General features: G+C 39.8%; 1 protein-coding gene across 5 annotated transcripts in view; it reads left to right on the top strand.

The window, feature by feature from the left end:
* The window catches only part of LOC124544911 (testin), a 100,625-nt gene extending 87,026 nt beyond the window's left edge, over positions 1 to 13,599 (top strand). For all 5 annotated transcript variants that reach the window (XM_047123648.1, XM_047123649.1, XM_047123647.1 and 2 more), the window contains 2 exons: positions 3,302 to 3,460; positions 11,596 to 13,599. In XM_047123648.1, the coding sequence (XP_046979604.1) occupies positions 3,302 to 3,460; positions 11,596 to 11,790 (354 nt within the window). In that variant the 3' untranslated portion in view covers positions 11,791 to 13,599. The remainder of the gene's footprint in view (positions 1 to 3,301; positions 3,461 to 11,595) is intronic.
* The last annotated feature ends 908 nt before the right edge of the window (positions 13,600 to 14,507 follow it).

Here is a 14,507-nt window from a genome sequence, read left to right as displayed (position 1 = left end):
CCAAAAGATCAGGTCTGTTTGTCACTAAGATATCTAACATGTTCCCATTTCGAGTTGCTGTTATAACCAATTCTCAAGGTTTTATGTTGAGAGCACTCCTAGAATAACTTCACACAAGTCTTTGCCTCTGCCCCCTGTGATAAACATGTAATTTTCCTAGTCAATGGATGCCAGATTAAAGTCTCCACTTATAACTAATGGACAATTTGGATATTTATTTCCTGTGTACTCAAGACTTTCCCTGAAATGTTCTGTGACATTTGTTGTGGATGCTGGTGGTCTATAAAAATATCCCAATACAATGGTCACTTCTTCTCTGATTGACAGCTTTATCCAAATTATTTCACATTCTGACTCAGTATCAATCTCAACTGCGTTTAAACAGCTTTTAACTGCAATGAGCACACTACCTCCCATAGCATCAGTCCTATCCTCCTTAAACATTGTGCAATCAGAGTTCAAAATTTGACTGCTATTTATGTCTGGTTTCAACCAGCTTTCAGTACCTAATACAGTATTGGCATTACTACTGTTTATTTTGGATAGTAACTCGGGGATCTTGCTACACACTCTTAGACAATTTACTAGCATGAGATTTAACATATTTAAATCCTTTGGAATGACCTGTTTAGGCGAACTAATAATTTTTACAGTTGGCACACACATATCATTGTCATGAACTAGTAATTTTTCAGGCCAACGGTTTGTTTCCCGTGCAGAGGAACTTAATCTTTTTTTTTTTTAAAAAAAAAAAAGAAATAAAAAAAACCATGTGCACACCACGAGTACTGTGCTACCCATGTAGCTGCTTCCTTTGTGTAGTGCACCCCTGATCTATCGGGGGTGTCCTACAACCTTCCACTGCATAATGTAGGTCGAGAAATCTACAACCATTTTCATCACAGAGTCGACATAGCCTCTGGTGTAGATTCTCCACTCAACTCGAAACCAGAGGACCCCGGTCCACCAAGGGTACGATGATGCAAGTCATCAGCTTGGCTTCCACTTCTCGAGAGATGGAGGCTGCCTTCGCCAATTTAGCCATCCGTCAAAGGACCCAAGGATTTCCTCGGAGCCCCAATGACTGGCATTTTTGGTGCCGACATGTGCAACAGTTTGGAGCTGTCTGCACCCCGCACTCTCAATAGCTGCTGGAAGAGCCTCTTCCACATCCTGGACAAGGCCCCTGGCAAGCACACTGAGTGAACGTTGGACTTCTAGTATACTTGAAGAGTGGAGAGGGTAGGATATAAGGCCATGAAAATGTTGTATGAATGCAACACAATAAGAATGAATGAAATTGAATTGTATCAAAGTTGAAGAATGCATTAACTATTGTGAAAAGCTTTTGCTGGACTATAAAGTAGCAGAATAAAAGTTCCCAATAACAAGTACATTTTATATCCATGAAGTATCCATGAAATAATTGGAAGAAGTTGTAAGAGAAGCTGAAAATCCAAAGCAACTGGACTTGTGGGTTTTCTCCTCATACAAATGTGCTGCACCCATGGAGTTCCGTAAGTCCAGGAAAACATAAATAGTCTCTGTTTTCAAAAAGGAGAAAGAATCAACCCTTTCCGCAAACAGTATCTGCACATTGTGCGCTACTGGTTTAAAAACTACACTGAACACAATGACAAAGAGTTAAATTGTTGAAGAATAGATGGAATTTAGAGTAATAAAATTGTGCTTAAATGCAGTTGTTACTTTGGAATCATAATGGCTCAATGGTGAAGTGCAGGACTGTGGATGGAAAGATCTTGAGTTTGATTGCTGGTCAGTACTAGGTTTTTTTTACTTGTGACATATCACTTCTTTCACCTCTGATGAAGTTCATTAATGTGAAAAATTTTGAGTTTCCAAATCCACACTAAACTGTAGGACCCCTATAAGAGACTGAGTAAGTCAGTTCCAAACTTGAAGGAAGGCAAGGGCATACCCCCCATCCAGTAGAAGCGTGCTTAGTAGAGGAATTCAGACCAGTCTTCAGGTTGATGACTGCCTTGCTTTGTTTTGGAATGTTTAGTACATAAACATTAATGCATCCAATGTTGCAGTTGTTGATTAACAATAAGAAGAAGAAATGGAAAAATGCTTTTGGTACAGTTAAAAGAACTAAACTTTGCACAAGAATAGAAAAGAAAAATTATGCCAAATATCTGTTTGCAGCACTTAAAAATCTCACATCATAGCACATTGATAATTTAAGATGCGAATGGTCAGCTAACAGAGAATTTACAACAAAGAATAAGACGAGGTTACTGTGCATCCCATACGACATTTTAATATTGACATGGATGACATTTTGAGGGAGTAGAAACACAATAACAGAAACATTGCATCTTAACACTGATACGATGATAACCACTGCTGGTGATATGATTATTATGTGAAGCACTGAGAACAAGCTTGCAAACAGCAACATACAAATTACGCCTAATCGGATACAATTTTGTACTGGTAATACATAGAAAGATCCAGATTAAAGATAAAGTTAAGCATGTAAATTGTTGTCAAAAATTATGCTTTTGAACAAATGTCAGATTTCTTGGTTGCCATTCTTCAATAGAGGTACTGACGCCATTACAAAATACTGTAATTTTAGTAAGAGATGTGAAACAGTACAAAAATTCCTGTAGAACAAAACAAGATAATGTGTGTGTGTGTGTGTGTGTGTGTGTGTGTCGTCTATTTTTGACGAAGGCCATACTGGCTGAAAGCTGATTTGTGAGTCTTTTTGTTGTGCCTATCTGCGATTCAGCATCTCTGCTATATGATGAGGAGCAACTTTCTTTTCCCTAATATTGTTACATTCCACCCTGGATTTTCCATTGTTTAAATTTTGTGCAACATTGACATCACTGCATGCAATTTAACATATTACAATTGAGCAGAGCTCATAAGAGGAAGATTAAACTAAATGAATGAAAATTTTACGTGAATGCTCGGGGGTTTGTGTGTACATCGTCCTTCATGCCTTACTGAGCAGTATGGTATTTAGGTTTCCTAGACTGTCGAAGATGAATGACAGGATGGTTTGTTTGAAATTGATGCTTCCAGCTTCTTTAACCCATCCTTGTCCATTACATGCTTGTTTTTCATCTCTAATGACAATGCCATCAACATGATGTTTAGCTCTAACCTCTCCCCTTCATTCATTGGTTTTTAGTATCACACCCTAGGAGTGTTTTTTAGTTTTTGAATATGAAGTCAGCATTTGTTATTTCTGTTTGTTGACTTAAGCATTATAATTACAATCACTGTGGCATTATAGTTGTATTAATTTGCATTTGTGTTTCAGCTGATATTTGTCAATGAATACACAATGGCAGAGGGACAGGCTTTCCATGTAAAACATTTCTGTTGCTATGAATGTGACATTCCCCTCGGAGGCATGAAATATGTTCCAGTAGATGGTCAACCAGTGTGTCTTGATTGTTTCCAAGAAAAATATGGAAAGGTAAGACGTAAAACCTTGTTGTATATTGTAAATTAGTTTTTTATTGAAAGATACTTTCAGTAACATCACCAACTATCAAATCTCAGAGTTGGTTAACATTATTATGCGGAATAACTGGGGTCTTAGTTCTAAAATATACTACATTAATTATAAAATCATTCTCCATTATGACTATCTCATGTCATTTTGTAGTCACCACCACCACCACCACCAAAATCATCATCAATATTTAATAGCTCTGTTTTCCTGGGTTCTGTGTACAAGCCTTCGCCCTGACTTCCTTTTGACATAAATCCTACTTTACATGACACAATCCTCTTGCTGCAGTATGATCTCCCTACCTTCCAAATCCTACATCTTTGTTCACTTCAGCTGTTTTATTCAGTATTCAGTCTCACATTAACATTCCACAGTTTAAACACTGTTTTCTTTTTCTATAGAATCTAGGCTTTTCACTCCTGTGCTGAAATTTGATTTGATGTTCATACTTCTTAACATTGCATACAGCAATTCTTACTGCCATGGGATGAAATACCAGTACTGTCAGTATATAAAATTTAAGTGAAATAATTTTTTCCAGCTTTCAAAACTATTAGTTCCTTCATCAGGGAGAAAAAAGGATAGATTGGGGAAGGTTAGAGTGGAGGACCATATCACGGAGCCCCCAGGATGAGAGGGACCCACTTACACTGAGATCAAGGGAAAACAATTATTAATGGGAATGAGTAACAGAGAGCTGGAGCCAAAGGCAGTGTGTTGGTAAGCACTTGCCCAGCTTCATCCCAGTGGTAACACAAGGATAGAGAATGAATATGGATATTGGAAGATAAATTAGTAGTGAAATTAGTTGTGCATGTGTGTGTTGATGGGGGTGGGGAAGAGGGATCTTGCATCCACGTGGGGGGAAGAAGATGAAAAAGGAATAAAGAAAAATCCAGGTTTCCTCCCTACCGCCATCCCCTCCCCACTCTCTCTGATTTGTCCCTGTTTCCTTTTCTGCTTTGTACTTAGTTCTTAACTGCAGTACTCATAGCTCTTCCTCTGTCCATCTTTATTTTTCACTCTATCCTTATATCCTCTCTTGACTGAAACTGGAACAGTGAGTACCTCCACTGACCTCCAGCTCTCTTTGGTATCTCCTGAAGTGTCTTTCCACAAGCTCCCTCAGTACAAAAAGGCTTGAAATAGATGTAAAACAAGAATCACTTTATTCTGAACAATTGTTTCTAGAATTTAATGACAAGTAGTCACACTGTTAGTGTAGAGTTTGAACAGAACAAATTCGAAGTTCAGATGAACAAAATCAGGCTGTCCATAAATATGACCACAAAAGTCAATGAACTGGTGAACACTAAAGTCGTGCTCCCTGGGTCCTGTGATGTTGAGGTCAGTAAACATGGCTCATTGTAGAACAAGTGGCTGCTTATAGACTCTATGAAGGCAGTAGTGCCCAGGATAATGTCAGCGAACTGTTAAGAGACCAAGTGTGGATGCTGTTGTCCACGGGGGCCCAGGTCAGTGAGGCGGAAGCTTGTTGTTGTCCAGCTGGTTCCTTTTAGTGATGGTGCAGGCAAAGTCATCCAGTATTGGCAACTTGAACTCAGTTGTGGTTTGACAGCTGGAAGAACTGCATCTTGGTTTGATGGCTGAATCCACCAGATCGGTTTTGGTGTCTGAATTGCCATGCTGTGCCCATACAGTGTCCTAAATGCTGTGCTGGCAGAGGAATATGGTGTACAGTACTTGTGGATATGTGACATTGTGGTCACAAGTAGTGTCATGATTGCCATGCCTCCTATTGGCAATATGGGTGCGATCTGTTGGCTAAGCAGGCACTGCTGGTTTCAGCGGAAGCTGCCAGAGATGCCTGTGGATACATGCTGGTGTTAATACTGTCATTCAGGAATGTTTGTTACATTCTCAAAGGTATAGCATCACCAGCCCAGTACTTTGGCAACCTGCTAGAGTGTCCTGTTAAATTGGTGTGCTACATGTCCGGGTACAGCACTTCCCCCTTCATTTTTGCTATCCTCAATACAGGTGGGTGCTCCTCATCCTTGGGTCCAAATGATCTGCCCTTCTTTCTAACCTTCCATCGTATTCCTATTTCCTCATTGAGAAAGGAACTATTAGTTCCAAAAGCGAGGAATGGTTATTCACTTTTAAATGTGTGTGGTGGCAGTGCAGTAATATCACCTCCCGGTGGTGAGTTCTGATGAGCCACTCTGTCTTCTGGTAATTTTATAGCTTTCTCATGTGTGGTTTTCATTTCATACAATAGCACACTCCTTTTTAACATTATAATAATCATTTGGATACTTATATTTCAAATGTACATACAGTGTTTGTGGAAAAAATTGAATGTCAAGCTTAAAATGTATGACAAAGAATGGAAAGTTTGTGACGAAATAACAGTATGAATATTAGTATGGATTGCTAATTACCACATAGGTGTTGAATAGCAGACGCATATTTAAATGTTGACTTAGATTTTAGCTATCGGACAAACCTTTTATTGGATGGAGCAAAACACACACACACACACACACACACACACACACACAAAGTGCTTACACATTCGCAGCCACCGTTGGTTCTGTGGACTGCAGCGCCACTGCGGCAGTTAGCGTTCTTAACTGGCATGGGCATTGGGGTTTCAGAAGAACCATGGGGGAGGGAGGGCAGAGAGGACTACCTGGGTAAGGGTGGGAGAAGAAGGTGCAGCAATGATCCATGGGATGGTGGACTGCTAGGTGTACCATTGGGAGTTCTGTGTTGGGAACTAAGGGGGTGAGGGGGGAAGGGGGGACAGTAAAAGGGCAACACTGTGCAGATGAACCAAAGGGAGTAGGAAGCATGTTAGAGGTTGGACTGGTAGTAGGCAAGGAGATATACACTCATGCTCATAAATTAAGGATAATTGCAGAATGTGGTGCCACACAATGTGGCACTACACAAAACTGGTGCCAATAGCATAGGCACATGGCGCTACACACGGCACAGGTCTGTAAGTCCACAGTATTGGTGATAAGTTGAGGAAACGATCCCGAAACTACATGTGCTACAAAACACCACTGTTTCCTGCACATGTACCCCGATATCAATATGGTATATGATCACCATGCACATGTACACAGGCCGCACAATGGGTTGACATACTCTGAATCAGGTGGTCGAGCAGCTGCTGGGGTATAGCCTCCCATTCTTGCACCAGTGCCTGTCATAGCTCCTGAAGTGTCGTAGGGGTTTGAAAACGTGCAGCGATACGTCAACCGAGAGCATCCCAGACATGCTCGATGGGGTTTAGGTCTGGAAAACAAGCAGGCCACTCCATTTTCCTGATATCTTCTGTTTCAATGTACTGCTTCACGATGGCAGCTCAGAGGGGCCGTGCGTTATCATCCATCAGGAGGAAGGTGAGACCCATTGCACCCCTGAAAAGGCGGACATACTGGTGCAAAATGGCGTCCCGATATGCCTGACCTGTTACAGTTTCTCCGTCAAAGATATGCAGGGGTGTACGTGCACTAATCATAATCCCACCCCACACCATCAAACCACGACCTCTCTACAGGTCCCTTTCAAGGACATTGAGGGTTGGTATCTGGTTCTTGGTTCACGCCAGATGAAAACCTGGCGAGAATCGCTGTTCAGACTATACCTGGACCCGTCCGTGAACATAACCTGTGACCACTGTTCAAATGACCATGTACTGTGTTCTTGACACAAAGCTTTACGGGCTCTCCTGTGACCAGAGGTCAGTGGAATGCACCTTGTAGGTCTCTGGGTGAATAAACCATGTCTGTTCAGTTTCAGTGACTGCGATAAGGTCCCGAGCAAGGCCACCTGCAGTACTCCATGGCCATCTGCGGGCACTGTTGGTGAGATATCGGTCCTCTTGTGGTGTTGTACACTGTGGACGTCCCGTGCTGTAGTGCGTGGACACGTTTCCTGTCTGCTGGAATCATTGCCATAATCTTGAGATCACACTTTGTGCCACACAGAGGGCCCGTGCTATGACCTGCTGTGGTTGACCAGCCTCCAGTCGCCCTAGTATTCTGCTCTTCATAACGTCATGAATATGTGTTCTTTGAGCCATTTTCAACACACAGTCACCATTAGCACATCTGAAAACATCTGCACACTTACTCGCTGCACCGTACTCTGACAAGCACCAACACACCTCTGTGAATGTGGACTGCTGCCAGTGCCACTGTGCGATGACCGCAGGTCAAATGCACCGCATGGTCATACCCCAAGGTGATTTAAACCTACAAACCACCCACCAGATCATTGTTTCACCATGTATCAGCATTATCCTTAAATTATGAGCATGAGTGTAGGTGGGTGGTGGACAGAAACTGTTGTTTGGAAAGATACAAATGGCATGGGCTGTGAAGTGGCCATTCATAGTGTTAACATGTAGAACACATTTATTTGGTGCTGACATTTCTTGTTAATTTTGATTTCGAAGTCTTGATATTTGTATTTGGTTGTTCTCTCTCTTCACGTAATAATACAAGTAGCAATTCATTCTATGATGTGGGAATAGGGGTGTTAGCTTAATGCCTAAGCTCTTTCTGGAATAGGGAGTGTTACCTTAATGCCCAATATTTGACTGACAATGACAACACTACATCCACATGGTTTTGTGACAGTGCTTGTAAAGATTGTTCTTGACTGTAATAGTGATATGCTAGGGACCCATACGGAATGAAATTTTCTTGTATTATGGAACACTGTATATTTTGGCATGATTGACCTAGGTACAGACAAATGTATTAGAAAAGTGAACATCATCTTTCAGCAAATTTACTGTCTCCCAGAGGAAATAAATGGCAAACCGATGTCTACCACTGAAACATACAAACAAAAATATCCCAAATGTCATGTATGTTGCATATGACTTTACACTTCAAAGAATATACCAATGGCCCTTTGAATTTTTTTATGTTAGATCACTACAACACAGCTTGTTATTGCCTGAAATTCGCTTCAGGAGCCTCTCTGACAAGTACATTTTACTGACAGCACTGGTCATTTTGACTGAATTACAGGTAAAACAGATAAAAACGTTTACTTATCGTGTGGGAGTACACACACACACACACACACACACACACACACACACACACACACACACACACACACAATGAAAATGTTACATAGTTATGAGATTTTTGAATCACTCATTCCTACATCTGATAATAGAAAACAAAGGCTTGCATAAAATTTATGTATTCACTAAATAAGCAGAATATTTGAAGGACTCTAGTTTCTATTTAATTTTTGAATAGCCTTCTGTCCTCCAACAAAGTGAGCATAGCAGTGCAGGGCAAGTAAAGCATAGAATTATTGTGGTAGCAGAGAAATATACATATTCATTATGAACTAATAGATGCTAGCTCAAAAGTAGGATCTACATCATATATACATCTCCTCCTAAATCACTGGCTTGCTTTCAACCAAACTTGGTACACATAACTCTTACTTTCAGGAAAGAAGCCTTGTTGGGGCAAGAATCACCTAGTTCCCATTGAGGTGAGTGTCATAGGTACTGTACAAAGAGAGGTAGGAGAAATAAATGGATAGACAGAGAGGGGGGTGAGGAGAAGACGGACACAGGGTGAGGAGAAGATGGACACAGAGATGGGGAGGAGGAGATGGATGGAGAGAAGAGGAGGAGGAGGAGGAGGAGGAGCTGGACAGAGAGAGGGGGAAGAAGGAGATGTACAGAAAGAATGAGAGGAGGTCATGTACAGAGGGGAGGGGGAGAAAATGGTCAGAGGAAGTAGGTAGATTGTTGAATGGCATGTGGAAGGGAAGGAGGGGGGTGGAGAAGGAGGAGGACAGGGATAGAGGTGAGTAGGAGATGGGCCGAGAGAGGAGAAAAGAAGATGGATAGAGAGAGGGAGGAGGGGGGGGGCAGGTGTAAGAGGCAGATGGAAGATGGAAGAGGGTAGTGGGGAGGTTGAAAAGGGAGGGGGAGGAGTTGGACAGAGAGAGGAGGGAGGGGGAAAGAAACCAAGAAATGGTGGGAGGAGGAGATGGACAGAGATGGGGAACGGTGGTGATAGAGTGATGGAGGAGGGGAAGACAGACAGAGAGAAGGGGAAGAGAGAGAGAGAGAGAGAGAGAGTGTGTGTGTTTGTGTGTTTATATACCACATCTCCTCCCACCAACTGGTATACTTTGGTGCTATCTGAAGTGAAGCAATATGAGTAGAACTACTACGTGTCTCATATAAGGGTGCAGGCAGAAAGGGGATTATGTAGAACCATAAATCAGGAACCTCTGGAATAGTTTCAACTACATTTTGTGCTTGACTCATCAGTTGTGTTATTTGTGTAAAAGTACTGTGAAGTTAATGTACCCTTACCACCCCAAGTGCTGAAGACTGAGAGGCCCAGACATTAAAATTATAAATGATGACTGATATTAGTATCAAATCTATAGCTTCCAGTTTTGCTATGCTCATTGATCACAGTACTGACGACATTTTACCTCTAGGAGTGGGGCAGTTTTGGGGATGCAAAGACAGCAACATATCAGCGTATCTGGAAAAAATAAGTTACTATGGCAGTAGACATCACTAGCGCTCCTATGGCGAAGGGTGGGAGTGAAAAAGGGTGACATAAAAGTGTAACTCAGGAACATCTGGAACAATTTCAACTAAATTTGGGGTATGCATGAATCATTGTTTGTATAAGGATACTGTGTGAATAAGATACCATGTTTTTAATGTGGAATATTGTTTGTAAACAGAAAGAAATGTTTCTTTCAGAACTCAATTTTTCATTTAAACTGTGAATATATACCATGGTGTGCAAAACTTAAGGATGAAAGTAACTTTCGCATGATGTGTCACTGCCAAGTAATGCACCTGGATGAAACTTGCATCACACATTGAAAGAACTGCTATAGTACAGAATGTGACAGAAGCAAATACACAGTGAGACAAACAGAAATAACACTTTTATTCAAAGACAATGCAGGTAATTACATTGGTGTCACTGTGATTTTTGATGGTCCTATGGATGTTACAAAAGGAAGGGTATGGTTCCTAATAGGCACAAATGTCAGTGCATCCTCTTCAACATGCTGCCATGCTGGCCACAAGATGGGTAAGGAGTTCTTGTGGTAGGGTATTTCATTTCTCCTCCAGTGCAGTTTACAACTGCTGAATGGTCATTGGTGCACGTGGACATGCCACAGTATGTCTTATTAACATACTACTTAATGATATGAATATAATAGGGAAACATTCCACGTGGGAAAAATATATTTAAAAACAAAGATGATGTGACTTACCATACGAAAGCGCTGGCAGGTCGATAGAAACACAAACACACACATACATATACACAAAATTCTAGCTTTCGCAACCAATGGTTGCTTCGTCAGGAAAGAGGGAAGGAGAGGGAAAGACAAAAGGATGCGGCTTTTAAGGGAGAGGGTAAGGAGTCATTCCAATCCCGACCCTCTCCCTTAAAAGCCGCATCCTTTTGTCTTTCCCTCTCCTTCCCTCTTTCCTGACGAAGCAACCATTGGTTGCGAAAGCTAGAATCTTGTGTGTATGTATGTGTCTGTTTGTGTTTCTATCGACCTGCCAGCGCTTTCGTATGGTAAGTCACATCATCTTTCTTTTTAACATACTACTTATGCACTTGATGCGATTTAAATCAAGGGAACGGGCAGGCCAACCCATTAACTGAATATCCTCTCATTCCAAGAACTCCTCCCCTTGTGTTTGATGTGGCCTCACATGGTCACCCATAAAAATGAAGTCGGGGCAAACGCACCCCTGAAAAGATGCTCATAAGGAATGAGAACAGTGTCACAATAACTTGTGTGTACCATGTTCAGTGAGTTCGAAGTCAGTGTACCCACAGAACATTATTCTTTCTCACACCTAGATCACCAAAATGTCAAGTACTTTAAGAGTGCTGGAGCTCAGTTGATTTTGATGTTAGACATAGCTACCTAGGAATAATTTGTTCTTTTCACAATTGTTGGAGTAGTACCTTAACATTGATTTTCAATGCATAGCATTAGTTTGAGGATGCATTCTCTTTATGCTAAATCAGTTTGAAATCTTTGTTCACACTAATAACAATAATTTACTTGTTTCACAGAGTTGTCATGCATGTGGAAAAAAAATTGGTGCCAGTGACCAAAGAGTTAGTTGGAATGAGCTTCACTGGCATGTGTCAGGTGACTGTTTCAGTTGCTTCTCATGCCATAAATCTCTTCTGGGAGGACGTTTTGCTGTGAAGAAAAATCAGCCATTTTGTAGCAAGGAGTGTGTTTTGGCATCTGGTATCTTATAGAACTGTATGAAATGTAATCATAATTATGTATTACATTTGGGTATATTGGATGTAGCCAAGGAGAATACTTGGTATATGTGCCATATGTTATTCATTTATTTTCCATTCAACCACATCTTGGTTATGAGATTTATATTTAGGAAATGTTTGACATATAATTCAAGCATTTGAAAAGAAGCATAGTGCATTTGGAGTCATTTCTACAGTAGTAAAAAGAAGAGAATAATGAAGTGAATAACACAGTTTATTCATTTTGCTTTCTCTCTCCAATAATTTGTGGATTTTATTAATTGTGACAAAATTGTATTGTTTTAAGGAAGCAACATTTAACTCATTACAGTCTTAAGTGATAATGTCATGAGTATTCAGAGTATTCTGTGTACAATAATAGGAGAATGAGAGTCAAGTGTGATGCATTCGGTTTACAGTGTATGTTTCAAAAAGGTGCGACACAGTAATCGTTTTCACTGTAACTTATTTTCTCTTGATAAGAAACATTCATAAGGTACTTTTCGTACTTAGTGTGATGCCACCTAACACAGGTTTAGATACACTGCATTTGATATGAACAGTGTGAACTCGTCCACAACATTTTTCAGTGGCCTAATTTGCTTCTTACTGTGTCCCTGTAAAACAGTCTGACTAATCATTGAAGAGAAATATATGTTTTTATATCAACTTTACACTTAATATCTGCATCTACATGCTTAACAGGTATTTTTACATGTTGTCTTAAAAGTATTTTCTGCAGTGTACCTTGGCTGTGAAAATTAATTTTGAAGCTATGAAATGACAGATTTCTATACTTTTTACATACATTTTAATATCACTGATGTTTGTGACAAAGTGTTAGTGTAACTGTAAGTAATGATTGTCAATGGCCATTGTAATATGTGAGCATATCTTATGCAAAATATTATGATGTGCCTTTTTTACGCAGAAAACAGTCTGTTCAACATAGTGCAGAAATGATTGATGCAGACTGTAAAATTAGTGAGTTGATAATTGTGCTCATACATTCATCTTATGTTCTGTGGGTTGGGTTATTGATCATTAGATTCATTTTTCAGTATGGTATTCCTCAGCCTGATGTTTTGTAAAAGGTGATATGTTGAGGTAACTTTTTCATGTATTGTAGGTACATGCAGCAGCTTTGCAGTATTATTTCTTATCCCAGTCATGCATTTATTTCTACTTGAAATATGGTGCCATAGTAATTAAATGTATTCAGAAACAGAAATGCTTTACAGGCTGTAAATTTGATGGCATTTTTAGGGTATTTCTTAAGGAATATCACAGTGTGCCTGGCCAAGATAATCATCTTTGTAAAGACTAGAGAAAATTTTACATCATTTACTGTTAAACATCGTTGCTCTCATATCATTTCATTTGTGATTGAATATTGGGAATTACTGTGAATGTTTTTGTGTTCACTTGTTTTAGCTATTGTCAGTTGTCAATCTCCTTCCTGTGAATTAAATTTTCAGAAGATTTCACAAATTCAGGAAATATAGTATTAAAAATCAAAAAGTATAATTCACTAAGATTAAAGACTGTTAGTTACTTTATATATATAAGCCTATATTTTGTGTGAGGTTGTTCTACTGTAGACTGTTGTTCAAGATAAACAAGAGTAAATTTTAGAACTTTTATAAGTGATTAATATTTTGTATGCATTTTTAAGCATTTCAAATTTTAGAGTTTGTATTTACATTCCTATTTTATGTCACAAAATATTGATATACCCTTTTTTTGGAAATAAATTTAAATGATGAAGTATACTACTTCAGATTCATTTTTTAAATGTAATATGGTTCATGAAATTTATTCATCATGTTAATGAGAATAGTTTTGTCAGACAGAGCTGGTTTTGTTACGTTATTTCATGATGTCAGAAGTATATTTTGAGTGGAGACACTTGGTAATGTGCACCTTGTAGGATCATTAACCTTGGGTGAACTGTCTGCATCATCTGCTAGTAGTACAGTGTTGCAGAAATATTCTGTAGTATAGACGATGTCATCATAGTAATGTTGTGAGAGACACAATTTTTTACCGAGCGACATGGCGCAGTGGTTAGCACACTGGACTCGCATTCGGGAGGACGACGGTTCAATCCCGTCTCTGGCCATCCTGATTTAGGTTTTCCGTGATTTCCCTAAATCGTTTCAGGCGAATGCCGAGATGGTTCCTTTGAAAGGGCATGGCCGATTTCCTTCCCAATCCTTCCCTAACCCGAGCTTGCGCTCCGTCTCTAATGACCTCGTTGGCGACGGGACGTTAAACACTAACCACCACCACCACACAATTTTATACTATTTATGAGATACTTTATATTAATGTTCAGTCTAGTTGTTAATAACTGTGCTATTGAATGTCCAGAAATCACATTTCGCTCAATCAAACAGTTTTGTAATTGTTCAGCTGTCTTGCATTTTCTGTTGAGATTGCATGTCATGTCATTCTTAACGGAGAGAAATTGTGGGTAAACAGCTACTGCGTGGGGTTGTCTAGGGAGGGGAGGAGTAGGACCAAGTAAGGATTGAAAATCATTCATGACCAAATATTTATTGAACAATGTATGCTTAGAAGATCAGTTCAACCAATTAAGAAAAATTTATGTGCAAGCTTTCAACAGTTAATTAAAAAACACTTTAAGAACAGTAACAAGTCTCAGCAGTGATCAAATTTCATAAATGTGCACATCCCTTAACATG

The sequence above is a fragment of the Schistocerca americana genome, chromosome 8 (genome assembly GCF_021461395.2).
Source record: "Schistocerca americana isolate TAMUIC-IGC-003095 chromosome 8, iqSchAmer2.1, whole genome shotgun sequence".
Lineage (NCBI taxonomy): Eukaryota > Metazoa > Arthropoda > Insecta > Orthoptera > Acrididae > Schistocerca > Schistocerca americana.
This window is presented reverse-complemented; position numbering and strand designations above follow the sequence as displayed.